Source organism: Malaclemys terrapin, chromosome 2, assembly GCF_027887155.1.
Source record: "Malaclemys terrapin pileata isolate rMalTer1 chromosome 2, rMalTer1.hap1, whole genome shotgun sequence".
Taxonomy (NCBI): domain Eukaryota; kingdom Metazoa; phylum Chordata; order Testudines; family Emydidae; genus Malaclemys; species Malaclemys terrapin.
The window spans coordinates 29,288,948-29,316,158 of NC_071506.1; the positions used below are offsets into that span (position 1 = coordinate 29,288,948).

The 27,211-nt window shown below is 41.1% G+C and overlaps 1 protein-coding gene across 4 annotated transcripts in view; it reads left to right on the forward strand.

The window, feature by feature from the left end:
- The window catches only part of CSMD3 (CUB and Sushi multiple domains 3), a 1,152,075-nt gene that overhangs the window by 845,593 nt on the left and 279,271 nt on the right, over positions 1–27,211 (forward strand). For all 4 annotated transcript variants that reach the window (XM_054020295.1, XM_054020294.1, XM_054020296.1 and 1 more), the window contains one exon: positions 13,103–13,297. In XM_054020295.1, coding sequence (XP_053876270.1) covers positions 13,103–13,297 — 195 coding nt within the window. The remainder of the gene's footprint in view (positions 1–13,102; positions 13,298–27,211) is intronic.

Genomic DNA, 27,211 nt, shown 5'->3' on the forward strand with positions numbered 1-27,211 from the left:
ACTGTCCCCAGCGCAGACCTGCCCCGGACTTGCCGCAGCCGGGGGAGAGGAGCCCCTCCCTCAGCCCGGTCCAGGCCCACCGGAGCTGCCGGGGAAAGGAGCCCCACCCTTGGCACAGCTCAGTCCTGTCGGAGCTGTCGCGGTTGGGGAGAGGCACCTCTCACCCACCCCCAAGTTGCTGCGGCGAGAGAGGGCTGGGGGCAGCCCAGGGGCAGCCTGTACCCCAATCCCTTCATCCCCGGTCCCACCCCAGAGACCAACACTCTGTATCTAAATAAAAAAGATAGACAAAGGATGGGAGAAGGAAGTATTGTTATTCCTGTTTTACAAATAGGAATCAGAGGCATAGAGATGTTAAATGACTTGTCCAGCAGCATCATGCAGAAAGTCTGTGGAAGAGCAGGAAATTGAATTGAGAAATCCTAAATTCCAATCCATTGTCTTAATTTCAAAACCTCTAAATCAGGGATTGGCAACCTTTGGCATGCGGCCCGTCAGGGAAATCTGCTGGCGGGCCGGAACGGTTTGTTTACCTGCAGCATCCACAGGTTTGGCTGACTGCAGCTCCCACTGGCTGCGGTTCGCTGTTCCAGGCCAATGGGGGCTGCGTGAAGTGGCAGTGGCCGAGGGATGTGCTGGCTGCTGCTTCCTGCAGCCCCCATTGGCCTGGAACAGCGAACCGCAGCCAGTGGGAACTGCAGTCGGCCGAACCTGTGGACACTGCAGGTAAACAAACTGTCTCGGCCTCTCAGAGGATTTCCCTGACAGGCTGAGTGCCAAAGGTTGCCGATCCCTGCTCTAAATGCTTAATCTCAGTAAACTCTTGGACTCATTGATATCTACTCTCAGTGAATTCCAAAGCTTAATTAATTAATATACTTGAGGCAAATGTAGAGAAAAGGACCCTTATTCAAAATCAATTTGCCTTCTCAATAATTTCAAAATACCTTCTTTTTTACCTCTATCTATCAAAAATGTATTTGTATAAGTTTTTCTTCTGAGAACACCCAAGCTTTCCCTGCCTGACCTGCCCTTGAGCCAAAATCTTGTGTTAGCAATGTCTGTTGTGATGGGATTGATTATGAAGTCTTGGATTCCACGTTATGACTTCACAAAAAAAAGATAAGCTTTCCTTGGATGGCTGAAAGGACAATATGTCTCATACCTAATTATCCTTTGATAATTTTGGAAGATAAATAGCAAGTGTATTGAAAACAGCCCAGGAACCAGGGCCAGTTCCAGGCACCAGCCCAGCAAGCAGGTGTTTGGGGCGGCCAAGGGGAAGGGGCGGCATGTCGGGCTGTTCCTCGGCAATTCGGCGGCAGGTCCCTCTTGGAGGGAAGCACCTGCTGCCGAATTCCCACCGAAGAAGAAAGCGGTGCAGTGGAGCTGCCGCTGGAGTGCCGCCAATTGCCATCGCGGCTTTTTTTTTTCCCCTACCGCTTGGGGCAGCAAAAACCCTGGAGCCGGTTCTGCCAGGAACAGAAGGATGTATGTTAAAAGTTTCCAATCAATGCAAGGTATATGGACTCTTGGGTCTTTGTAAGGCTAATTCATTGGTCTGTTCCTTCTCCCAAATAAAGGATGAAAGACCCTCACTGAAGGGTACAATCTCCCTTTGACATTACACAGGGTACAATCTGGACTGTCAGACAGCTGCATCCCCTCAGTTCTCCAGCTGGGAGTGCCTTTTACACTGCTTCGCTATGACAACAACCACTCCTGGCCTGCTCACACCCAGCCCTCAGCATGTAAATTACCCTCAGATATATACTGCAAGAGTGCCTCAGCCAGCCAGATTGCCATCCTTGAATTATACAGCAGAGTGACACCAGCAAATTCCTAGACTTTCCCCCAGAAATGTGCATCTTGTACTGCCCAGTACCATTCTGGACAATACAATCTCATATAAATTACATAATTTCATTAATAGAAAATTATATACACAAACATTGTTGTCTCAAATGGAGTTCCCCAACACTTCAGTCCAAACACACTGGCTTAGATAAAACAATAAAACAAGTTTATTAATTGCAGAAAGATAGATTTTATATGATTGCAAGTAATGAGGCATAAAAGTCAGAATTGGTTACAAATAAAAGTTGAAACACAAACCAATACCCAATTTAACAAGCTAAGTGAATTAAAAGCAAAATGTCTCTATCACCAAATGCTTTTGCAGACTTACTGGTTGGATGCTTTTAAACTAGGACCCTTCCCCCACTTCAATGCTCCTTTCCTTGTTCTTTCTCCACATAGGCAATTATGATAGATTGTCACTCTTGGGTTTGTGCTTCTAATGTGAGGCCAGGTGGAGAACTCGTATAGCTCAAAGTACAGAGCAGTGGATTCAGGGGTGGGGGTTGTTAATCCAGGCCAGCTCTGTATTAGGGCTTGTCTTCACAGCAACAGTTAGCTTGAAGTACTCCACTCAAGTCACTGGACTAGAGTAGACTAGTTCGAGTGGAATTACTCAAATAGAGTAACTCAGGTGTGGCTGCTCAGAGAGTTTGAGTGAGAGCAGCCTTGCTGTGAAACAATGCTCAAACTATACAGAGTGATTTAATTAGCAGCACAGAGAGATTAGATTAACAGCTGGTGAGTTGTGTTTAATTTGAGCTGTTGCCTGTAAATGCATCTCCACTGGATTACTAGACCAAGTGTAGTAGCATTTGAGTTTCATCCCTCATGCCCTCAAGGGACCAACTATCTTGCATTTAAAGCAATACTTATTTAAGATGGGCATTTCTGTGTGTGGATGGGAATATGGATTGGGGCAACACTCAAGCTAATGAATTAGAATGTCATGATTCCATTGGCATCAAGGAGATTTGGTTCTACCTCAAAACCCTTGCACCTGCAGTTTCTTTTAATTTTGTTTGTTTTTTGGTCTCCCACATTCCCTCCTTTTTCCTTCAGAATGGAGAAGCAGCCTGGTGGATTTGAGAAGTGCTCAGAGTACAGTTGCAGTTTGTTCATAAGGGAGAGACATGACTGTAATATCCTGATCTGTGGAGCACACCATGACTGCTTTGTCTTTGAAATTTGCTCATGGATATCACAATAAGCTGAACAAAGTGCCTGAAAATTCTCCATACTTCTGATATTGCTTCCCATATATTGGATGCAAAAAGTCCTAAAAGGTCTTGAAAGTATCTTTTGCCTTGGGCTATCCAATATAGAGAGTTCTCAGTTCAGCACTGAGACTCTACCAGCAACATCCATGTATGCATTGGTCTCCAAGCTGCATTTCAACTGCCTCAAAGCATCCAGTGAGACCTGGCATGTCAGTGTTAACATTCCACATCTAATAATTGCTATCTTTAGTTTTGTTCCACCATCCACACAGTGCTTAATGCAAACCTTAGGCCATTTGTGTGATCAGGGAGGGATTCAATATTTGGCCAGACGAAGCAATAGGAATTATTGATCAGCCCATCATCTGCATTGTTTTGATAGTGAATCAGAATACACGGTTCCTGAGGGGGTAGAAGCTGAGTAGACTGATGTCTCTGAGTTTGTGTCCACAGTCTGACCTGCTCAGAAAGGTATACTACATATTTAAAAAAAGAACAGGAGTACTTGTGGCACCTTAGAGACTAACAAATGTAGGTGCCACAAGTACTCCTGTTCTTTTTGGGGATACAGACTAACACGGCTGCTACTCTGAAACCTACATATTTAAGTGGAAGGGGTTTCTGATATGTTGTGAAAGCCCTTGCAGATCCGTTTACTTTGTATACACTGTTTGACTACCTTGGTCATATGTTAGAATCTGATTTACAGACATCTTACAAGTTCATTCAACCGCTATTTCAGATTTCTATGAGTAAGATGAGGGTGCTGCACGTTTCAGGTTTTATTTTTAAATATACTTATTGAGAAGATACATCTTAGCTTTATTTTTATGGCAACATCTTTAGTGCTTAGTCAACATGCATGGGAATCTATCACAGCTGTATCTTTGGAGAAGAGAAAATTGCATAACTGTAATTGCTGCTCACTGAAGATATATGATGTGACTGATTACTACTGTCCCAGACACCTCCCTTCAGTGTTGAGTGTTCTGTAACTGAAGCTTTTGATATTGCATCCACCTTATTTTCTCTTCCTCTCTAATTTGTTATATAGTATCCATATCCAGACATCTCCCACATACGCAAAAGACTTCTTTCTTTCTTTCTTTCTTTCTTTCTTTAGTAGGGAGGGCTGGACTTTTTCTTTCATGGTGTTATTGTGAGAAATTAAGTTGATTTATGTTATGTTTTTATTGCATATTTCTTTGAAGATTTTTGTGGTCATCCTATTCTGTACTAGAAGTGCATTACAGATTTGTGGACCTGTCTCAGAGATACCTCTAATTCATACACAGAAGCTTTATGATGTCTCTAGTTGTAACAGAGAGGACATGATTAGGATGAGGCGGTCCTGCAGGTAAACTGTGGACCTTTGAAAATGAGGGCCAATGTCTTAAATTTAACCTGAAGTGGAGCACTGGGATGATTTGATGTTTTATTGAAATGTCAGTAAATTGTACCTTCTCTCTGTTCATTTCCCATCAGAAACAGATTTCAAGATATTTGTGTTGTATACGTTTTGCCCTTGATAATCAGTTTTCTCCTCCACGCCCATTCATTCACTGATGTTACACTGTACTTTCCGAGACATCACAGTTCATAACTCTGGAGAGAATTATGATGCCACAAACACTGGAATGCAGCATCTAAAAATAAATCTGCTTGAATGGATACTATCTATGCTTATGTGATCCCATCTTTCTTTCCTGGGTTTATTTGGGAGCAGGCAATACTCACCTGTGTGCCAGGGTGCCTGTCAAATGTAAAGGAGATCCTGAGTATCCCAGTGGTGATGGTGGATATGTGGGAATCCTCTATCCACCCCTCTGCTGCAGTCCTTTTACTTATAAGGAGAAATTAATCTTAGTGGTGCATCTACCTTGCTGGGCCTGGTACAAACATATTGACAGGCCTTGGGAGCCTCCAGAAATAAACCTGAGCTACTCCATGCAATGGGTCTAACCCAGAAATACCAGTTATAAACTCAGTACTGTTAACACTTCTTTACTAGGGCTGTCGATTAATAGCAATTAGCTCACGCAATTAACTAAAAAAAATTAATCGCAATTTAAAAAAATTAGTCACAGTTAATCACAGCTTTAATCGCACTGTTAAACAATAGAATACTAATTTAAATGTATTTAATATTTTGGATGATTTTCTACATTTTCAAATATATTGATTTCAATTACAACACAGAATACAAAGTGTACAGTGCTCACTTTATATTATTGTTTTTTATTACAAATGTTTGCACTGTAAAAATGATAAATAATCTTTTTCAATTCACCTAATACAAGTTCTGTAGTACATTCTCTTTATCATGAAAACTGCACTCAAAAACAAAACAATGTAAAACTTTGGAGCGTACAGCTCCACTCAATCCTACTTCTTGTTCAGCCAATCACTAAAACAAACAAGTTTATTTACATATACGGGAGATAATGCTGCCCGCTTCTTATGTACAATGTCTTTCTTGCCGGCATTGCAAGGTATTTACATGGCAGATATGCTAAACATTTGTATGCCCCTTCATGCTTCGGACACCATTCATTCTGATGATGCTCATTAAAAAAATGTGTGAATTAAATTTGTGACTGAACGCCTTCGGGGAGAATTGTATGTCTCCTTCTCTGTTTTACTCACATTCTGCCATATATTTCATGCTGTAACAGTCTTGGATGATGATCAAGCACATGTTGTTCTAAGAATAATTTCACTGCAGATTTGACAAAATGCAAAGAAGTTACCAATGTGAAATTTCTAAAGATGCAGCACTCGACCCGAAGTTTAAGAATCTGAAGTGCCTTCCAAAATCTAAGAGGGACGAGGTATGGAGCATGCTTTTAGGAGTCTTAAAAGAGCAATACTGCGATGTGGAAACTACAGAATCTGAACCACCAAAAAAAGAAAATTAACCTTCTGCTGGTGGCATCTGTCTCAGATGCTGAAAATGAACATGCGTTGGTGCGCACTGCTTTGGATTGTTATCGAGGAGAACCCGTCATCAGCATGGACACATGTCCTCTGGAATGGTGGTTGAAGCATGAAGGGACATATGAATCTTTAGAGCATCTGGCACATAAATATCTTGTGATGCCGGCTACAACAGTGCCATGTGAATGTCCGTTCTGACTTTCAGATGATATTATAAACAAGAAGTCAGCAGCATTATCTCCTGCAAATGTGAACACACTTGTTTGTCTGAGCGATTGGCTGAACAAGAAGTAGGACTGAGTTGACTTATAGGCTCTATAGTTTTACATTGTTTTGTTTTTCAATGCAGTTATTTTTGTACATAATTCTACATTTGTAAGTGAAACTTTCATGATTAAAAAAGATTGCACTGCAGTGCTTGTAATGGGGGAATTGAAAAATACTATTTCTTTTGTTTTTTACTGTGCAAATATTTGTAATCAAAAATAAATATTAAGTGAGCACTCTACACTTTGTATTCTGTGTTATAATTGAAATCAATATATTGGAAAGATGTGGAAAAACATCCAGAATATTTAATGAATTTCCATTAGTATTCTATTGTTTAACAGTGCAATTAAAACTGCAATGAATCACGATTATTTTTTTTTAAATCGTGATTGTAGAAAACATAAAAAATTAATAAATGGTATTCTATTATTGTTTAACAGCACGATTAATCACAATTATTTTTTTAATCGCTTGATATCCCTAATCTTTATTTAACAATTTAGAAAAAAAAAACAGGATATAATAGATTGAGATTAATTAAAATGTCACAACCCCTTCAAGTCAACAGGAGGTGCTTAAATCAATTAATAAATGAAGTTTACACTAGTAAATGAAACTTAACCAATGTACATTTACACCAGCATCAGCTACCCCACCTCTGAGTGTGCACTCCTCTGAATTTCAAAGTTCTAGACAATTGCTTGCGTGGGTGCGCTTGGAGACACTGAAGCTGCGGACATCACTCGGTTGGTCCGGTAAAGTAATCCAGCCAAGTCAACGACGGGCAGAGCGATTCTAACTGTGGATCCACAACCGCTCTGAAGACAGGCGTTGCTATAACCAGAGGTCTGTAATCTTGGATCCTGGTTAGACAAGACCACTTTTCAGCCTCAAGGAAACCACTTAAAGTCTTTTCATTATCCCCTTTTCCTTGAAAGCACTTTCCTAAATAAACAAACAAACAAAAGAAGAGTTGTGGTTACTCACACTGCTTTCACTGCATCCCAAACTCAGTCAGTTCTCGCCATAGCAACAGTCTTTGCCCGGGCTCTGATGAAGCTCAATAATAGCTTCCTTGACTCCCCACTTGGCCAAAGCCCCAGCAGTTTCTCGGCACAGCTACTAGCTTTCTAGCAGGAGCTTAGCTCCACAAAGCAGTCTCTTCCATCCCCTGATCATGGGACCAATAACACAGTCTCAGCACCCAAGTCAGAACAGGGGACCACAGCAGCAGGCTCGTGCCCTGCTTGAACAGAGCTCCGACAAGACTCCCTACAGCTCAGCAGCTACTCTTTTTTAACTTTATTTTTTAAGTCCTCACAAAATGGAGCCCATTGAAACCGAGGCAGGGAAGTCTGTCTCTTCCCCAAAGTATCATGGGATTTGTAGTCTTCAAGGCTGGATCACAGCACCTGGGATCTTCCTGAGTGGAACACCCCCAATTAAGTTCAGAGGTCCCTTTCATGGAGATGCCAACACTTAAATATAACTCTACAATTGTTATTGTATCTAACAGTTGTTATCTTACTGATTTTCATATGGGAAGCATTAACACTGCCAATAAGGTGTGTGAGTTCTGATAAAATGTTTGGAAAAAGAATGAGGTTTCATAGATTCATAGATTCTAGGACTGGAAGGGACCTCGAGAGGTCATCGAGTCCAGTCCCCTGCCCGCACGGCAGGACCAAATACTGCCTAGACCATCCCTAATAGACATTTATCTAACCTACTCTTAAATATCTCCAGAGACGGAGATTCCACAACCTCCCTAGGCAATTTGTTCCAGTGTTTAACCACCCTGACAGTTAGGAACTTTTTCCTAATGTCCAATCTAGACCTCCCTTGCTGCAGTTTAAACCCATTGTTTCTGGTTCTATCCTTAGAGGCTAAGGTGAACAAGTTCTCTCCCTCCTCCTTATGACACCCTTTTATATACCTGAAAACTGCTATCATGTCCCCTCTCAGTCTTCTCTTTTCCAAACTAAACAAACCCAATTCTTTCAGCCTTCCTTCATAGGTCATGTTCTCAAGACCTTTAATCATTCTTGTTGCTCTTCTTTGGACCCTTTCCAGTTTCTCCACATCTTTTTAAAAATGCGGCGCCCAGAACTGGACACAATACTCCAGCTGAGGCCTAACCAGAGCAGAGTAGAGCGGAAGAATGACTTCTCGTGTCTTGCTCACAACACACCTGTTAATGCATCCCAGAATCATGTTTGCTTTTTTTGCAACAGCATCACACTGTTGACTCATATTTAGCTTGTGGTCCACTATAACCCCTAGATCCCTTTCTGCCGTACTCCTTCCTAGACAGTCTTTTCCCATTCTGTATGTGTGAAATTGATTTTTCCTTCCTAAGTGGAGCACTTTGCATTTGTCTTTGTTAAACTTCATCCTGTTTAACTCAGACCATTTCTCCAATTTGTCCAGATCATTTTGAATTATGACCCTGTCCTCCAAAGTAGTTGCAATCCCTCCCAGTTTGGTATCATCCGCAAACTTAATAAGCGTACTTTCTATGCCAATATCTAAGTCGTTGATGAAGATATTGAACAGAGCCGGTCCCAAAACAGACCCCTGCGGTACCCCACTCGTTACGCCTTTCCAGCAGGATTGGAAACCATTAATAACAACTCTCTGAGTACGATTATCCAGCCAGTTATGCACCCACCTTATAGTAGCCCCATCTAATTTGTATTTGCCTAGTTTATCGATAAGAATATCATGCGAGACCGTATCAAATGCCTTACTAAAGTCTAGGTATACCACATCCACCGCTTCACCCTTATCCACAAGGCTCGTTATCCTATCAAAGAAAGCTATCAGATTGGTTTGACATGATTTGTTCTTCACAAATCCATGCTGGCTATTCCCTATCACCTTACCACCTTCCAAGTGTTGGCAGACGATTTCCTTAATTACTTGCTCCATTATCTTCCCTGGCACAGAAGTTAAACTAACTGGTCTGTAGTTACCTGGGTTGTTTTTATTTCCCTTTTTATAGATGGGCACTATATTTGCCCTTTTCCAGTCTTCTGGAATCTCTCCCGTCTCCCATGACTTTCCAAAGATAATAGCTAGAGGCTCAGATACCTCCTCTATTAGCTCCTTGAGTATTCTAGGATGCATTTCATCAGGCCCGGGTGACTTGCAGGCATCTAACTTTTCTAAGTGATGTTTAACTTGTTCTTTTTTTATTTTATCCGCTAAACCTACCCCCTTCCCATTAGCATTCACTATGTTAGGCATTCCTTCAGACTTCTCGGTGAAGACCGAAACAAAGAAGTCATTAAGCATCTCTGCCATTTCCAAGTTTCCTGTTACTGTTTCTCCCTCTTCACTAAGCAGTGGGCCTACCCTGTCTTTGGTCTTCCTCTTGCTTCTAATGTATTGATAAAAAGTCTTCTTGTTTCCTTTTATTCCCGTAGCTAGTTTGAGCTCATTTTGTGCCTTTGCCTTTCTAATCTTGCCCCTGCATTCCTGTGTTGTTTGCCTATATTCATCCTTTGTAATCTGTCCTAGTTTCCATTTTTTATATGACTCCTTTTTATTTTTTAGATCGTGCAAGATCTCGTGGTTAAGCCAAGGTGGTCTTTTGCCACATTTTCTATCTTTCCTAACCAGCGGAATAGCTTGCTTTTGGGCCCTTAATAGTGTCCCTTTGAAAAACTGCCAACTCTCCTCAGTTGTTTTTCCCCTCAGTCTTGATTCCCATGGGACCTTACCTATCAGCTCTCTGAGCTTCCCAAAATCTGCCTTCCTGAAATCCATTGTCTCTATTTTGCTGTTCTCCCTTCTACCCTTCCTTAGAATTGCAAAGTCTATGATTTCATGATCACTTTCACCCAGGCTGCCTTCTACTTTCACATTCTCAACGAGTTCCTCCCTATTTGTTAAAATCAAGTCTAGAACAGCTTCCCCCCTCGTAGCTTTTTCAACCTTCTGAAATAAAAAGTTGTCTCCAATGCAGTCCAAGAATTTGTTGGATAGTCTGTTCCCCGCTGTGTTATTTTCCCAACATATATCCGGATAGTTGAAGTCCCCCATCACCACCAAATCTTGGGCTTTGGATGATTTTGTTAGTTGCTTGAAAAAAGCCTCATCCACCTCTTCCACCTGGTTAGGTGGCCTGTAGTAGACGCCTAGCATGACATCTCCCTTGTTTTTTGCCCCTTTAAGCCTAACCCAGAGAGTCTCAACACTTCCGTCTCCTATGTCCATCTCTACCTCAGTCCAAGTGTGTACATTTTTAATATACAAGGCAACACCTCCTCCCTTTTTCCCCTGTCTATCCTTCCTGAGCAAGCTGTACCCATCCACACCAACATTCCAATCATGTGTATTATCCCACCAAGTTTCAGTGATGCCAACAATGTCATAGTTGTATTTATTTATTAGCACTTCCAGTTCTTCCTGCTTATTCCCCATACTTCTCGCATTTGTATATAGGCATCTAAGATACTGGTTTGATCTTTCCTCCCAGTTTTGTCCTGACTCTCCTTTCTCTCTGCCAATATAGCCCACACTCCCTCTTGTTTCCGACTCATTTCCCCGGTCTCCATGTTCCCCACTTACCTGTGGGCTTTGCTCACCTGTCCCCGTCGAACCTAGTTTAAAGCCCTCCTCACTAGGTTAGCCAGTCTGTGTCCGAATAGGGTCTTCCCTCTCCTCGAAAGGTGAACGCCATCTCTGCCTAGCAGTCCTTCCTCGAATAGCATCCCGTGGTCTAGGAAGCCAAAGCCCTCCTGGCGACACCATCTTCGCAGCCAGGCATTCACCTCCATGATGCATCTGTCTCTGCCCGGGCCCCTACCTTTAACAGGAAGAATTGAAGAGAATACCACCTGTGCTCCAAACTCCTTCACCCGTGCTCCCAGAGCCCTGTAGTCACTCTTGATCCGCTCAGTGTCACACCGCGCAGTATCATTTGTGCCCACATGGATGAGTAGCATGGGGTAGTAGTCAGAGGGCCGGATAATCCTCGACAATGCCTCCGTAACGTCTCGGATACGGGCCCCCGGCAGGCAGCATACCTCCCGAGATGAAATGTCAGGGCGACAGATGGGCGCCTCCGTCCCCCTCAGCAGAGAGTCTCTGACCACCACTACCCTACGTTTCCTATTCGCAGTGGTGGCAGCAGACTCTCCAGCCTTAGGGGTACGAGGCTTCTCCTCCTTTACTGTAGGGAGTGATTCCTTCTTTCCTGTATCAAGAAGAGCATAACGGTTACCTATAACCACAGCAGGAGGGTTCGGAGCAACAGCTCTCTTTACCATCGAAATGGACATAACACTCTAATGACAAATATGAAGTTTAAATAATGAAAAAGACATTCCATGTTTCTTTATTCTGATGCAGATGTACTTGGAACATTATAGAATATGAGTATTTTATTTCTCTCCTCTTGCTAGTTCTCATATTAAATGAGGGAGTGAAATATGCAATTCTTATAATCTAGTGAGGTGTCTTCTATTTGATCAGCTAGCTATGGTAATGCTTTTAAGCCAATCTCCCCCATACAACCACAAACATATATATGTATGACTTGCTACTTGTGTCATTTTCTGATATCATATACTATTTGTTTAATGAAATTAAATTGCAAATAGTTCCTTTTTTGTGCATTTACTTTCTTCCTGTTTGATATTGCTTCTGGAATTGAAAAATGTTGAGCTGCTATTTGCTTGGAGTGTGTTACCTTCTTAATGGCTCTTTGGCATAAATATTATTTATATTACAGAAAGAAGGCAGAAACAACAACAGGACCATGTGCATGTGTTAAGATGGTTTTGAATATTTCAAAATGAGAAGTTATAAATAAGAAATACATTTGATAAATACAGTATCAGGAATCTTTTCATAATGAGACCTCCAATGCATTTAAAAAGGGAAAACTTTTATAATATTAAAAAATGGTATTGTAGATACAAATTTGCTGTTCATTTTGAACAAATCTGAAATGCTAATTATTTGCGTGCACTTTATTTGATTATAAAATACGTAGTAACTAATTTTTCAGTTCTGAGTTTTCAATCAATATAATTTTAAAAACAAACAACCACTCATGTTTGCCTAATTACCCATGGGACACTGTGCAGGCCTCCTACTTGACTACATCACTGCTGATGGGATTGACAATCCACCAACAGAAAAGAGTGGTTGTTCTGTAGAGATGACTCTACATATAGGGAGTAGTCAGAGGTGAAAGTAACTTAAATTACTTACTGGTACACACAGGGTGCCGTGGGGGTGGCTCTGGCCCCCCCAGAAGTGTTGGGGTCTTGGGTGGAAGGGGCAAGGCCTCTGGTGGAAGAGGCAAGTCTGGGGCCAAAATCCCCCAGCTAGCCCTTCAGCGCTGCCTGGCCTGTGCCACCCGGGGCTTCGGCGGCGATTTAAAGGGCCTGGGAGCCCCGGGCCCTTTAAATCGCCGCCAGAGCTGTGGGGGCTGGGAGCCCAGGGCCCTTTTAAATCGCTGGGCCCCAGGGAAGTTGACCCTTTTGCCCTCCCTCCTCCCCCATCAGCGCCCCTGCCGGTATGGTTGGCACTTTCTTGACGGTATGCCGGACCAGACCAGACCAGCTTACTTTCACCTCTGGGAGTAATTCTTGGTCATTATAGAGTACTGTGTCCAGTCCTCCTAAATTGACCAGAAGATCAATGAGATACAGAACATATGAAGTATGAATTGAGGAGTGTAAAAGGAAGAAAATGTTGGGCTCCTATGAGCTTCGAGGGGACCTAAAAGAACCGCAGGAATAATCTATCAAACATTTCCATGTGTACTCAAAATTGACTTTGCATTTGCTTTCTTTTTGTAGCAAAACTACGTGAGTCCTGCTTTGATCCTGGGAATGTAATGAATGGCACAAGACTTGGAATGGATTATAAACTGGGATCAACAGTCACATATTACTGTGATGCAGGTTATGTTCTTCAAGGGTATTCTACACTTACCTGTATTATGGGAGATGATGGAAGACCTGGGTGGAACAGAGCACTACCCAGCTGTCATGGTAAGAGCTGTATTTTCTGCAGTTATTTCATGACTTGCAAGAGACACAAAAGTGAAATATAAACATAATATTTATATTATATAGTGATTTTAATAAACCTTTTTATATATTTTCCCTTTTAGGATGTATATCCTTTTCTTCAGGGTACCATAAGCAATACTGTATGAAAGAGTAATATAATATCCATTGACAAAAGTTTAGAAATATGGGGATTTTATTGATTCACTTAGTACTACTAGATTAATACAGTAGCAAATAATTTCTACTGACGATTGTCAGTGGTACTATGCAGAGTGGTAAACATTTGTGTTATTGAGCTCATCAGTCTTTGACAAACATATGGTAGAATAGAATATTATGTACACTTAATGATGTTTGCTTAAATAGATCATCAACTTATACTCTTAATTTTAATAGTACTTAAAATATTAGTTCTTAGGATACTCAGTGCATTATTGCTCCACTTTTTGTTTATGATCAAATATTATATTGTATAATTTAACATATTTTATGTGAAGTTTCTAGGAAAATTTAATCTAAAAAATTGAAAATACATTATGGGCAGTACTCCCTTGACTATTATGTGCATATGTGTTGGCAGGGTTAGGCTTTAAATCTGAGGTCCACTTTACCAGTATGCTGCTAACTCTCCATAACAATTGATAGACACTTCAAAGCAAGCCAGTATAGCTTTGACATGTCCTTCACCCTTGGACCCAAAATCTGTGTCTCCTTCTGGTGTTACTTAAATTTTAATTAAATAGATTATTTACATAAAAATGCTAAATTATTAAATTGAAGTTGTGGAAAATATAGTTTATATTACATAAAGGAAAATGAAATATCCATGATATAAGCTTCTCATGCGGTTAGATTTGTAGTGTCTCATTTTGAATCTTCTTGCTGCAGGGCCGCCCAGAGGGGCGGGGGGCAAGTGGGGCAATTTGCCCCAGACCCCGGGCCCTGCAGGGGCCCCCCACAAGAGTTTTTGGGGGCCCTGGAGTGGGGTCCTTCACTCGCTCCAGGGCCCCCGGAAAACTCTCATGGCGCCCGTGCCCCCAGAGCTTCTTTCGCTCCGGGTCTTCGGCGGCAATTCGGCGGCGGGGGGTCCTTCTGCTCCGGACCCACCGCCGAAGTGCCCTGAAGACCCACGGCGGGGGGTCCTTCCACCCTGGGACCTGCTGCCGAAGACCCCAAGCCCCCTGAATCCTCTGGGTGGCCTTGTCTTGCTGACATTGTGCTAAATTCAGAACTGATGTAAGGAGGTATGAATCCATTGGATTTCACACTAAGTCTTGCATATTTAGTAGGAACAACGATGCTAAATTGTTATTGCCACCCCAAATGCATATATGCTAAATAATATGTGTTACCAGTGTTGTCTCATTTTATATCTGTGTGTGATGTTATGAACAAGTAGAACACTGGGGGCAGGGGAAGAGGAAAAGAAGACGATGATGATGAACTGACATCAAAACAGAAAAAAAGTGATTACTGACTGATGAAAGAAGGAACATGAAGCGTAAGGATTTAGGGAAATTACCCATGATTTTTAGGATTACCCATGATAATGTTACAGCATTAAAACACCAGTCTTCACTTCTGGAGCATTGAGATGCTAATGCTGTGGTATACAGGCCGTAAGAAACTCTGTAGGAAAAATGTGTTACAGCTTGGGAAACATGGAGCAGTGTAGGGCAAACAGAAGTTTCTTCCGAGCAAACCCTTTCTTCGTTTTTAAATGACACTTGGGATTTTTTTTTTCAAGTTTAAGAAAGAGAGAGAGAGGAAGAAAAAGGTTTTTTCTTTTACATGGGTAGAATGGATGATGTTATAATTGTGGCCATTAGTGCCGCTATACTCTGGTTAATGGTTTGTAACAGCTTGAAAATCTTCCATATTTCCAGGGGGGTTTAACTCAGCATGTCTGTAATGAAGAGAGAGACTTTTTTTGCTTAGGAGAAAAAGCTGCAATTTTATTTAAAAACAACCTCATAATAGAATGGGTGATGGTCAGTCCTTGCTCATTCTAACCAAATCTAGTTCTCTAGGTTGGCTGAAGACCTTAAGGTCCTTCAAGTACACATAGTACTTAGGTCCCATATTACCCTGACATCCCTGCATAGATTCTGGTCACCAGAATGATGCCGTATGATAAGCCCAGTGGGAGGTACTTACCCTTATAATGGTCAGTTGTGCCTAAACTCCGTGGCCTGTTCAAGTATACAGATCTAGCTAGCATACTGGTTTCCTCCCAACTGATAAAGCCTTATTCTATAGCTGTTACTTCGCTTGTGGTGCAGTATGATCTATTTTAACAACAGATGACTAAGGAGTTCTACCTTTTGGTAATTTTATGTAAGAAAATTAGCATATTTATTTATTTACATTGAGCATGGGGGAGAAGGAGAAGAGGAGGACAGCAGGAGTGGAAGCTTTACGTTGTCACTAGGGCTGGTCAGTTCCCATTCTTTACTGCACCCACGCTTTGCTCAGCTGCAGAGAAGAATTGGGCCTCCTCAGTCCTGCTAGCTTTATATTTGAAGTTGCAATCAGAAAGCTGACGTTGTTTCAGTACAGATACGCAATGCATCTGATCACATTTTTTTTTATGATCTCTTATTATTTCCTTGTAATCTAAACCTTGTATTCAGGGGTTGATAGCTTTTTTTTTCCTTCTGTTTTTTTGAATATTTTGCTCAAATGGTTCTCTGCATTAGGTATGACTTGCCTTTGTCTAAAAACCTTATTTCAAATGTCCTTGAAATATCTCTAATAGGTATGGGATATGAACCAAGTCCACAATCTCATTCTATTATGAATGCGTGCAAAGATTATCCAGTCTAATACCCTAAGCCATTTGGCATTTGATGATGGCTGTTAAGAACAGGATATGATTAAAGGTTGCAGATGAAACATTCATAAAATGAATGCTGATAAATAATGATTTTTGTCAACTTTACTAAATATAATTTCATCAGCATTACATAAAATTTTAACTTTTGCCTGGCTAATATCAGTTGTTTAAAAGTTAGTATGTTGTGCTCAGCAGAGTAGAAAACCTTATACCTTATTGAGAAGAATATAAATAAATAAAATAGGTATATCTCCATATATTCTTTATCTCATAGAACTGGAAGGAACCCCAAAAGGTCATTGAGTCCAGTCTCCTGCCTTCACTAGCAGGACCAAGTACTGATTTTGCCCCAGATCCCTAAGTGGCCCCCTCAAGGACTGAACTCGCAACCCTGGATTTAGCAGGCCAATGCTCAAATCACTGAGTACATGTGCGCGCATACACATGTTATAGATAAGTCATGTCACCATCCAAGGTCGCAGAGGGAATCACTGTGCCAATGCTAGAAATCAGGTCTTGTAATTCTGAGTCTCATGGGCCTTACAAACCTATACACAATTATAGAACTTAAGGGTAGCTCTGATGGTTAAGTGGTTAAAGACCAGGACTGTAAGTCAGGAGATTTGTTTGTTTTTTAGTTTTTTCTCTGACACTGACCCCTTGAGTGATTTTGGGTAAGTTCCTATCCTTCTGTGTATTTGTTTTTCATTGCCTGTAGTATGGGGTGAATACTTACCATATCTATCTTGTAAAGTGTTATATGTGATATACTTTTCAGTGGAAGGCTCTATAGAGGTGCTAAATAATAATATTATTTTTTTATTTTACTATATCATAAAACATTACATGTGCCAATAAACAACTGATAACTTTCTCAGCAATACTGAATTAGTACCTATTAAATTAGAAGCTCTAAATGTGGCACTTGTATTGAGTTTTTACATAGTGCAACTATGGTACTTACCCACTACCTTTCTTTGAAATAATGACCATATATGCAACACATTATTTGAATCACTAGATCATAGCAGGATATAGTATTTTGTGCCACATTCTGTAAAAGGTCTTGACCAAAATATTATTTTGGCCCTTATTACCAATTAAAAGACAGAGGATCATTAAGACTGGAGAAATGTTCCTGCTTCAGTCAAATATAAGCAAGTAATAAACAGGCATTATGCTAAAATTCTTCTCAGTTCAATTTTTACTTAAGGCTGGTAGTTAAAGATGAGACTGAGTTCCTAGATAAACTAATTATAATCCTTAATAATGCTCAACTATATTATAATACACTCCAGATGGAATCTGACATATAGTTTCACCCCTGACAAATGTTGCTTATGAGAGAAACAGAGCAGAATTTTCATTGAATTGTATATTATCTTCAAATTAATGTTTTTAACAAAGCGATACATGGAAGCTTGCATTTTCTGTATCTCTTTCATTCTAGAGTTCAACAGAAGTACATATATTATTTTCCCAAATCCCAAACTGCTGCATTTTTATTATTATTTATTTCTACATAAACAATTCACGGACAGAGTTTCAAAGTCACAAATAGCTGTTAGATGCCTAACAATTACTGACTTACATTTGTCCTTCTGAAAATCAACCCTTTTAAAAAAACATTATATATCTCAATCTCTATCTCTATATATGCATTTATATAGATATATAGATACACATACACACAATTATGTTAAACCATCACGTGACTGTTTTGTAATTAAGAGAATGGACCTAATTCTAATCTCATTTGCATCTGTGTAACTGAGATCAGAATCAAGCATTATTTTATGTGATGCAGGTAGAAAAGCTGCCTGACACTTTTTATTACAAGACTCTGTTTTCAGTTCCTTATAACTTTGCCACAATTTAATGATTCAGGCCGAAATGTTACATATGAGGTGTCTGCCAAAGGTGTTTTTTTGTTTTGTTTTTGTTTTAAAGTTTCATCTAAACCAGTTCAGTTGTTTCCAAGAACAAAGTTAGGGAAAATTACACATGCTCAGTAAAGACTTGTCACAGTTTGGCAGTTAAATTATCTGAGTATTCTGTCTGCCCTGATGATGCTTCATCCCAGTAGAATGCCTATGTGATCATGTATTCACTGTCCATACGGAGTGACTAAGCATGTGCCAATCCAGGAATGCAGGGGATAAACAGGACTTTCCCTACATTTGTTCTTCCTGATAGCTGAGGCCTGCTGTGTCACCAGACACAGGAACGAAAGCAGGAAGACTGACTCTCCTGTATTCTCAGTGCTCACACTGCTGGTGCCCAAGCAAGGTGGAGGAGGAAGAAGTTGCCACACTGGAGGGGAAACAGGAAAGCAGGTTGCAGGAGCCAAACCATAGCAGTAAGCAGCAGTGAACAGGAACTGTTGAGGGTGCATAGGAACTGTGGGGAAGAGGGGTAATAGGCACACAAAGAGGGGTGAGTTAAGAGGTGGGGATGGAATTTTGATATCAGCAGAAGGGGAGCAGGATTTGTTGGGTGGGGTTTGGATAGGAGCAGAGAAGTTGGGGGGCAAAGAGGGCAGGACCCGGGATAGGTGGCTAGAAGCAGAGACAAGCTGGGGACACAGGGACAGAAGGTTCTATAACTGCTATAAAACACTCCTCTCCAGATCTTGGAATTGAACCCAGGAGTCATAAATTTCTATCTTTCTCTGCTGTCAGCAAGAGATGTGAAACCACTGGCAAAGTGTGTGTCAAATCCTGCTGTAGTGGCTGGTCCACAAAAAGGATAAGAACATTCTAATTCTACCAGTTACTTCATTACCTCAAGTGGTAGAGGTCTCTGCTGTGGTTCCAAAGGTCAGAACCTTGATGATGGCCCAAGTGGAGTATGATTTCCCATGATGGAATTTCTGGGGGGTTTTAATTCATTTTTTTCTTTTAAAAATATATAGTTTGTAAAGTCAAGTATCCAAAAGCTTAGGAAATGCCAGAATTAGGGTTGTCTGTATATCCTTAATTCAAATCCCTTTTGTATATGCTCTAGGATACTGTCTTTAATTATATGATTACACACTATTTTCCCCACAGAACCTCTGTCTCATTCAAAGCACAGAACAGACTGTGCTCTGGGAGTGAATGAAGCTGTTGTTTGTAAGACCCCTGGCTTATTTGTTATAGGAGTTGGAAGGAGTAGAGAATAAGGCATGGAATTACAGAAGACAAAGGATGGCTTCATGGTTAAGGAAGTTGAATGCCACTCTGAAGAATGGGATTCTGCCCCAGCCACTGAGTTCCTATGTGAATCTGGGTTTAACCATTTAAGCCAAACACTTCAACCAAAATTATCACAGTTAGCTACTAATTATGCGTTCCTCATTTTCTGGTGCCCAACATGAGACATCTGTGGCCAGAAATGCAGAAGAGCACGCACAACTGTAACTGAATTCAGTTGGACCTTTGCATTGAACATACAAAGAGTTATTAAAATTATAAAATAAGAGAAATGTAAGACTGGAAGGAATCTAGAGAGGTCATCTACTCCATCCTCCCACTCTGAGGCAGGACCAAGTGTACCTAGTCTATCCCGAACAGGTGTTTGGCTAAACAATTCTTAAAATGCTAAGTACTCTGGGGAAAGTCAGATTCAAGGGGCCTGATTGCTAAAGATATTTAGTCAGCTAAAGTTTCACATAGACACCTAGTGGGATTTTGATTTCAATGGGAGTTAGCTGTCTAGCGACCTTAGAAAATATCACTAAGTGACTATCTGAATCTTTATGTGCCTAAATACCTTTTAAAATGTGAGCCTAGATTTCTCTGGTAGGGCACCTTAAAGTAGTCAACGCTTTCACTGAATGAAGCAGAAGTCCTGTGGAAAAAAACAGTATGTGTCGATTAAATTGAAGACTGTATTTTAAATGCATAAATACAAAAAGGGGAAATTCTGGCATTTGCTAACATCGGAGGGTTTGATTTTGCAAGATTAGCATTCTTTTAACATACTTGTTTCATTGATGTGTATGGATGAAAAAATAAATTGTACATATATGGAAAAAAGTGATTATGTAAGAATCTCAACTCTTATCTAGTAATAATAGGTGACAATAAAAAAAATTGCTGTATGCTGGCAGCAAAAACCTTGAAAATATGATTAGAGTATACCCTAAAGATTGAAAGGGAAAAAAAAAAGAAGTTAAATATAAAGTAGACAATTAAAATAATTTCAATAACCTCATGATTTTAAAGTCAATATCATGGTTTTGGGGGCCTGATTCATTATTTCAATAATGCTTTATAATATTTTACAGAATAGGAAATGTTGTGGGAAATTGTTCCAGACTCCCATTAAATAATATGCTAATGTAATATAATGGCAAATAAAACATGAAATGAAGAATACTAATTTGTTACAACTATCATTTTAATATTAGCTGTCAGAGTATCCAAATTTCCGAGATCTATAAGGATTTCTTTTATACAACATATTATAAAATAGTACATGGTTTATTTTCTGTTGACATTCTGTCACCATTTTTGTGGAAGCATAATTTAATGAAGGAAATGTAAGAAAGAAGGAGAAATAGCTCAGGCTATGTATTAATTTTGATTTTTAGTAGCCGTTTCCCCCCCGCCCCTAACATAATAATGAATCTGAAAATTAAACTTGCATATCAAAGTTATAAAGTTAAAGATGTCTGTGTGGACAGACAAAGCTGCTAGTTTGACAAAAAATGCCGCTAATAAGAAATAAAAATGTAATATGTAGCCTTTGTCATATTGAGACTAAAGCACAGCTGCTGTACTATAGAGATTAGGTACTGTACTGCTTCTTGTTAACTTGGGGATAAAGCACTTACAAAACTTGAAATAAATTATGTAATTGATTTAGATGCAGACTGTTCTGTTTTGGCACTGGATTTGTTTCTTTGTTTGCCAGAAGCAGATGGAAGGGAATTTCTGTGTAGAGTCCTCATTCGCGTTTTTCAGTTGTATGTTTCCTGTAGATAGAAACAGTCCTTAGCACTATTTACTGAAAGTCTTCCATAGAAAGGTATACTCACTCATCAAACTTGCAGCACTTTGAGTGCTGTTTTTGCAAGAGGAAGACCAAGCACAGGGTAGGCCCATTACTCAATGGGCGGGGGGCGGGGGGAAGGATAATAATAGAAAATGTGGAAATGGCTGAGGTGCTTAATGACTTCTTTGTTTCGGTTTGCACCAAGAAGGTGGTGGTGATTGGATGTCTAACATAGTGAATGCCAGTGAAAATGAGGTAGGATCAGAAGAGGCTAAAATAGGGTAAGAACAAGTTAAAAATTACTTGGACAAATTAGATGTCTTCAAGTCACCAGGGCCTGATTAAATGCATCCTAGAATACTCAAGGAGCTGACTGAGGAGATATCAGAGCCATTAGCTATTATCTTTGAAAAGTCATGAAAGATGAGAGAGAGTCCCGAAGACTGGAAAAGGGCAAATATAGAGCCAATCTGTCAAAAAAGGAAAATAAGGTCAACCGGGGGAATTACAGACCAGTCAGCTTAATTTCTGTACCCGGAAAGATAATGGAGCAAATAATTAAGCAATCAATTTTCAAACATCTAGAAGATAATAAGGTGATAAGTAACAGTCAGCATGGATTTATCAAAAACAAATTGTGTCAAACAAACCTCATAGCTTTCTTTGACAGGGTAACAAGTCTGTGGATAGGGGGAAAGTGGTAGCCATGGTATATCTTGACTTCAGTAAAGCTTTTGATATTGCCTTGCATGACCTTCTCATAAACAAACTAGGTAAATGTAATGTACATGGAGCTACTATAAGGTGGGTGCAAAACTACTTGGAAAACCATTCCCAGAGAGTAGTTATCAGTGGTTCACAGTCATGATGGAAGGGCATAAGGAATGGGGTCCCTCAGGGATCAGTTCTGGGTCCAGTTCTGTTCAACATCTTCATCAATGATTTAGATAATGGCATACAGAGTACACTTATAAAGTGTGTGGACGATACCAAGCTGGGAGGGGTTGGAAGTGCTTTGGAGGATAGGATTAAAATTCAAAATGATCTGGACAAACTGGAGAAATGGTCTGAAGCAAATAGCATGAAATTCAATAAGGACAAAAGCAAAGAACTTCATTTAGGAACAATCAGTTTCACACATACAAAATGGGAAATGACTGTCTAGGAAGGAGTACTGCAGAAAGCGATCTGGGGATGATAGTGGATTACAAGCTAAATATGAGTCAACAGTATAACACTGATTCACAAAAAGCAAACATCCTTCTGGTATGTATTAGCAGGAGTGTTTTAAGCAAGACACGAGAAGTAATTCTTCCGCTCTGCTCTGTGCTGATTGAAAAAAATGGATTTGTTTAGTCTGGAAAAGAGAAGACTGAGAGGGGACATGATAACAGTTTTCAAGTATATCAAAGGTTGTTACAAGAAGGAGGAAGAAAAATTGTTTTTCTTAATCTCTGAGGATAGGACAAGAATCAATGGGCTTACATTGGAGCAAGGGAGCTTTAGGTTGGACATAAGGAAAAACTTCCTGTCAGGGAGGTTAAGCACTGGAATACATTGCCTAGGGAGGTTGTGGAATCTCCATCATTGAAGATTTTTAAGAGCAGGTTAGGGGATGGTCTAGATAATACTTAGTCCTGCTACAAGTGCTGGGGACTGTACTAGATGACCTCTCGAGGTCCCTTCCAGTTCTATGATTCTAGGTTCAGAGTAAAAAGCAACAGAGGGTCCTGTGGCACCTTTGAGCCACAGGACCCTCTGTTGCTTTTTACAGATTCAGACTAACATGGCTACCCCTCTGATAGGTTCAGAGTGTTTCCTGCAGTTTTCGTAGAACAGATGTGTTGGTGCAGAGTATTGTGCTCCTAGAATGTGAAAAATACTCTGTGAATTCATTGTAGCTTTCCAAATCTGATGACATTCTAGCCCAGGGATCAGCAACCTTTGGCACACAGCCCATCAGGGAAATCCGCTGGCAGGCTGGGACAGTTTGTTTACCTGTAGCGTCCACAGGTTCAGCCGATCGCAGCTCCCACTGGTTGTGGCTCACCATTCCAGGCCAATGGGGGCTGCGGGAAGCATCGGCCAGCACATCCCTCGGCCCATGCCGCTTCCTGCAGCCCCCATTGGCCTGGAATGGCGAACTGCAGCCAGTGGAAGCTGCAATCAGCCGAACCTGCGGACGCTACAGGTAAACAAACTGTCCCAGCCCGCCAGCGGATTTTCCTGACGGGCCGCATGCCAAAAGTTGCTGATCCCTGTTCTAGACAAAAGATGGGAAGACATCGGAGTATAGATGGGGTAAGCAGTAGCAGTCAGAAGTCATCAGAGCAGGGCACCTAATTAATATTCTGTTCTCAAACTGGTCAGATAAACTCAGGAAACTGATTCTCCAGAAATCATTCAGCCATTGTGAGTGGACATAGAGTATTAGTTGGTAATAATGGATAGATCCAGTTTATAACACACCTTCAAACCATTAGCAATATTGCACAGCATCATTCTCTTTTGGTTTCTTATTTAGGGTTCAGGTATGAAAAAAAAAAATCCCAGACATAAAATGGAGTTAAGGTTGAGAGTACAAATAAGTAACTTATGGTTAAAGAATATGACAAAGATATTGTAATGATCCCCCACACCAACCATTACAGACCCAGAAAACTCAGGCTTAATATGTTTGGATTTCTTTAACCATAAGGAAATGGTATCAAACGAAGGGCAGACACAGCTGGTCTAAAATAGAGACAGTTTTCACTAGTGATTAACATGACAATAAAGCACTGAACTGATAATAGTTAACTACTGAATGTTTAGTTATTACATAAAAACATATTCTCCTTTTTGTCGCTATTCAAACCTCCTGCTGGCATCCATGAGCATTCCATTGCCCTGAATTTATATCCTGGATTACACACCATAACTGAATATGGAATTTGGCCATCTCCTCCAATGTCTAGGTGTGTAAATGGACAGTTAAGGAACCCAAATAACCTTAACTCTCTCCTGTAATAACACCATGAGGTGAAAAAGCAATATTAAAAAGTATGATATGTCTTTAAAATATCAGTTTATTCTAATTTAGTTCCACAAACACTAAAATGCCTTAATTATAAAAATATAGTTTGAATAGATAGTATCCCTCTATCATATGACCATCTTGTTATGTAATTTAATTTATCTAAAAATCCTATCAGGGGCTATTCTTTTCTGTGATAAGTGAAATTTCACCCAAATGATTCATATTTTTAGATCTAGCTGGGAAAAAAATATTTCCCACTAGGATATTACAGATAATTAAGACTATGATTCAGTCACAGATATCACAGATTCCGTGACTTTCCGGGACTACTTCTGGGGCAGGGCTGGAGCAGCTGTCAGCCCAGGGGCTGCTGGAGCGGCAGCTGCCGGAACAGCTGATCAGCAGCCAGCCCCAGGGGTTTGCCCAAGCAGTGGTCCCCGGCCTGCCGGAGCAGCGACTGAAGTTGGGCCAGCCCCCGTGAGGCTGGAGCAGCAGCAGTCAGTCGCTGCCGCAGGAGCAGCAGTGGCATGGGAGGCGGATGAAGCTTCCCCTTGAGGAGGCTATCCCCCGTCCTGCCTCTTCTGGCCAAGGCCCCACCTCTTCCATCTGAGGCCATGCCCCGGCTTGCTGATCTCAGCCTTTCCCGTGGCCTCAGCCAGGGTGGGAGGGGGGCTGATAGCTCAGTTGGAGCCATGTGGGGGAACTGAAATCTCCGCCCCCACCGGATCGAGCTCTCAGCCTTAGCTGGGACTGCAGTGGAGCTCTCAGCCCCGGCTGGAGCTCTGAGCCTGGTACCTCTCCTGCATTCTCCTCCCTTCTGCCCATGCCCCCACCCATTGCACCCCTTCCTCTGCGTCCCACTCCTGTTCCACCCTCGGCCCCATCTCCATTCCACCCCTTCCCCCATGGCCCCACCCTCTTCTGCCCCCCCTCCTCTTCTTCCCCCCAAATGTTCCACTCCCGACTCGCTCCTTTCCCCCTATCCCACTGTGGCCCTGAGATCAGAAAAGCTCCTGTAGCCCCCAGGCCGTGGTTGGGGGGATATTTTTCCAGGGGCCCCAAATCCGCCACTGTCCCCGCCTGCCAGAACAAAGTTTGGGTACGCTTAGCCTCCCCCAGTCTCCATTATGCACCAACCATGAGCAGCAGGGCTGGAGCAGCTGCAAGCCCTTTGTCCCTTCCCCTCCCACCAGGGTATATTTAGTAAAAATCAGGGACAGTTTGCGGGCTTCTGAGAAATTTTGTTCATTGCCCCAACCTGTATGTGACTGTTACTAAAAATATCTGTGATAAAATCGTAGCCTTACAGATGATATTTTGGCCTAAAGATGGTAGGGGAAGAAAAGTTGTGGGAAGAGAGACAGAAAATGTATAAGGACCTCAGAGACACAAGGAGAAAATTATTAGAGGCATGGAGAGTTTGAAAAGAGTTTTGTCTGCTTAATTTACCATGAAGATAAATAAGCAGGGACATCATAGTTGTATACACAATGATGAATGACATAGAGAAGGTAAAACTTTTTTTTTTAAATCTCTGAATACAAGAACAAGGTGAAAGTCAATGAAGTTGAAAGGCATCATATTTTATACTGAAAAAAAAAGAACAATATTTAATGCAGTCCACAATTAGCCAGTGTGACTCATTACCACAAGATATCATGGAGTCCAAGAGCAAAGTATAATTTGAAATGATTTACACATTTATATGAGTTATGAGAACATTCAGCATCACATTAGAGGGTTTTTTTTTTTTTTTAAGAAGTGATACTCACCTTTATACATCAGGATATAAGGCAACTAGTAACTTCCCCTACAGTCAGGTTATGCTATAATTTTCTACTGCAGAGTTTCTTATTCCTTTCTCAGAAGCATCTGGTAGATAGACTTCTCGCCTGAACCAGTATAACAGTTCCTATTTATGGAAGAAAATGTAGCTGGATTTTTTCAGATGCACAAAAATAAATATTACTTAGGAAATAATAAGTTGGACACCTGGAATAAGACAACCAATTAAACATCAAGTAATTTTAAATAAACAAGCAGATTTTATTACCAAGAATTTTAATGATAAAGAAACAGATTTATAGTTTCAACTACTGGAGCTGAGTGTGGATGGAATGATTCAAATAACAAAAATAATTTCCAGACAGAAGCACTTTAATACATTCTAAGGACTAGCTACAGTTCATAAAGCCAAGGATAGTTAAATGAAGATTTTCAGGAAGATATAACATGACTGAAGCATTTAAATTTATATTTTTTTCTCTACTGGTAATCACATAAAACAAAACAGTTGTCTATGCTTTGAAGATTGCATGTTTCTCCATCCAGCGGCGGCTCCAGGCACCAGCACAGCAAGCGCGTGCCTGGGGTGGCAAGCCGGTCGCTGTGAGGGCGGCAGTCAGGCTGCCTTTAGTGGCATGCCTGCGGGAGGTCCGCTGGTCCCGCGGATTTGGCAGCAATTCGGCAGCAGGGATGCTGAAGGCGCAACACCAGCGGACCTCCCGCAGGCATGCTGCCGAATTGGCGTGACCAGCGGACTGCCCGCAGGCGTGCCGCCGAAAGCCGCCTGACTGCCGTGCTTGGGGCGGCAAAACGCATAGAGCTGCCCCTGTCTCCATCACTATGCAGATGAACACACAAGATTATGTAACGCTGACAGACCCCAGTCATCGGTGGGTGGGATCGAACCTGTGACCTCTCGAGCTTAGTGCATGAGGTAAAAGCAACATGGCTCTTAGCTAAGGCTGTATAGCAGACTCATTAATCTCTCGGTAAGTGATCTCGGTGCCACTAAATGGGACAGAACACCACACCCAGCAGGTGTGTGAGTTACAGTTACACTAAGTTTATGTTTAAATAATGGACCATCTTCTTCCACGCAAGATGGTCCTGAGAGATAATAGGTATTCTGGTGAGATGCTATAAACACACAAAAACCCTTTGTTAACATGGAACTAGGGTTAAAGAGCTCACCAGCGCCCTGTGATCTTCAAGTCCTTTCAGAATAGGACAGTTTAATTCACAAAAGCAAAACTCAAGTTGGTAAACTTGAAAA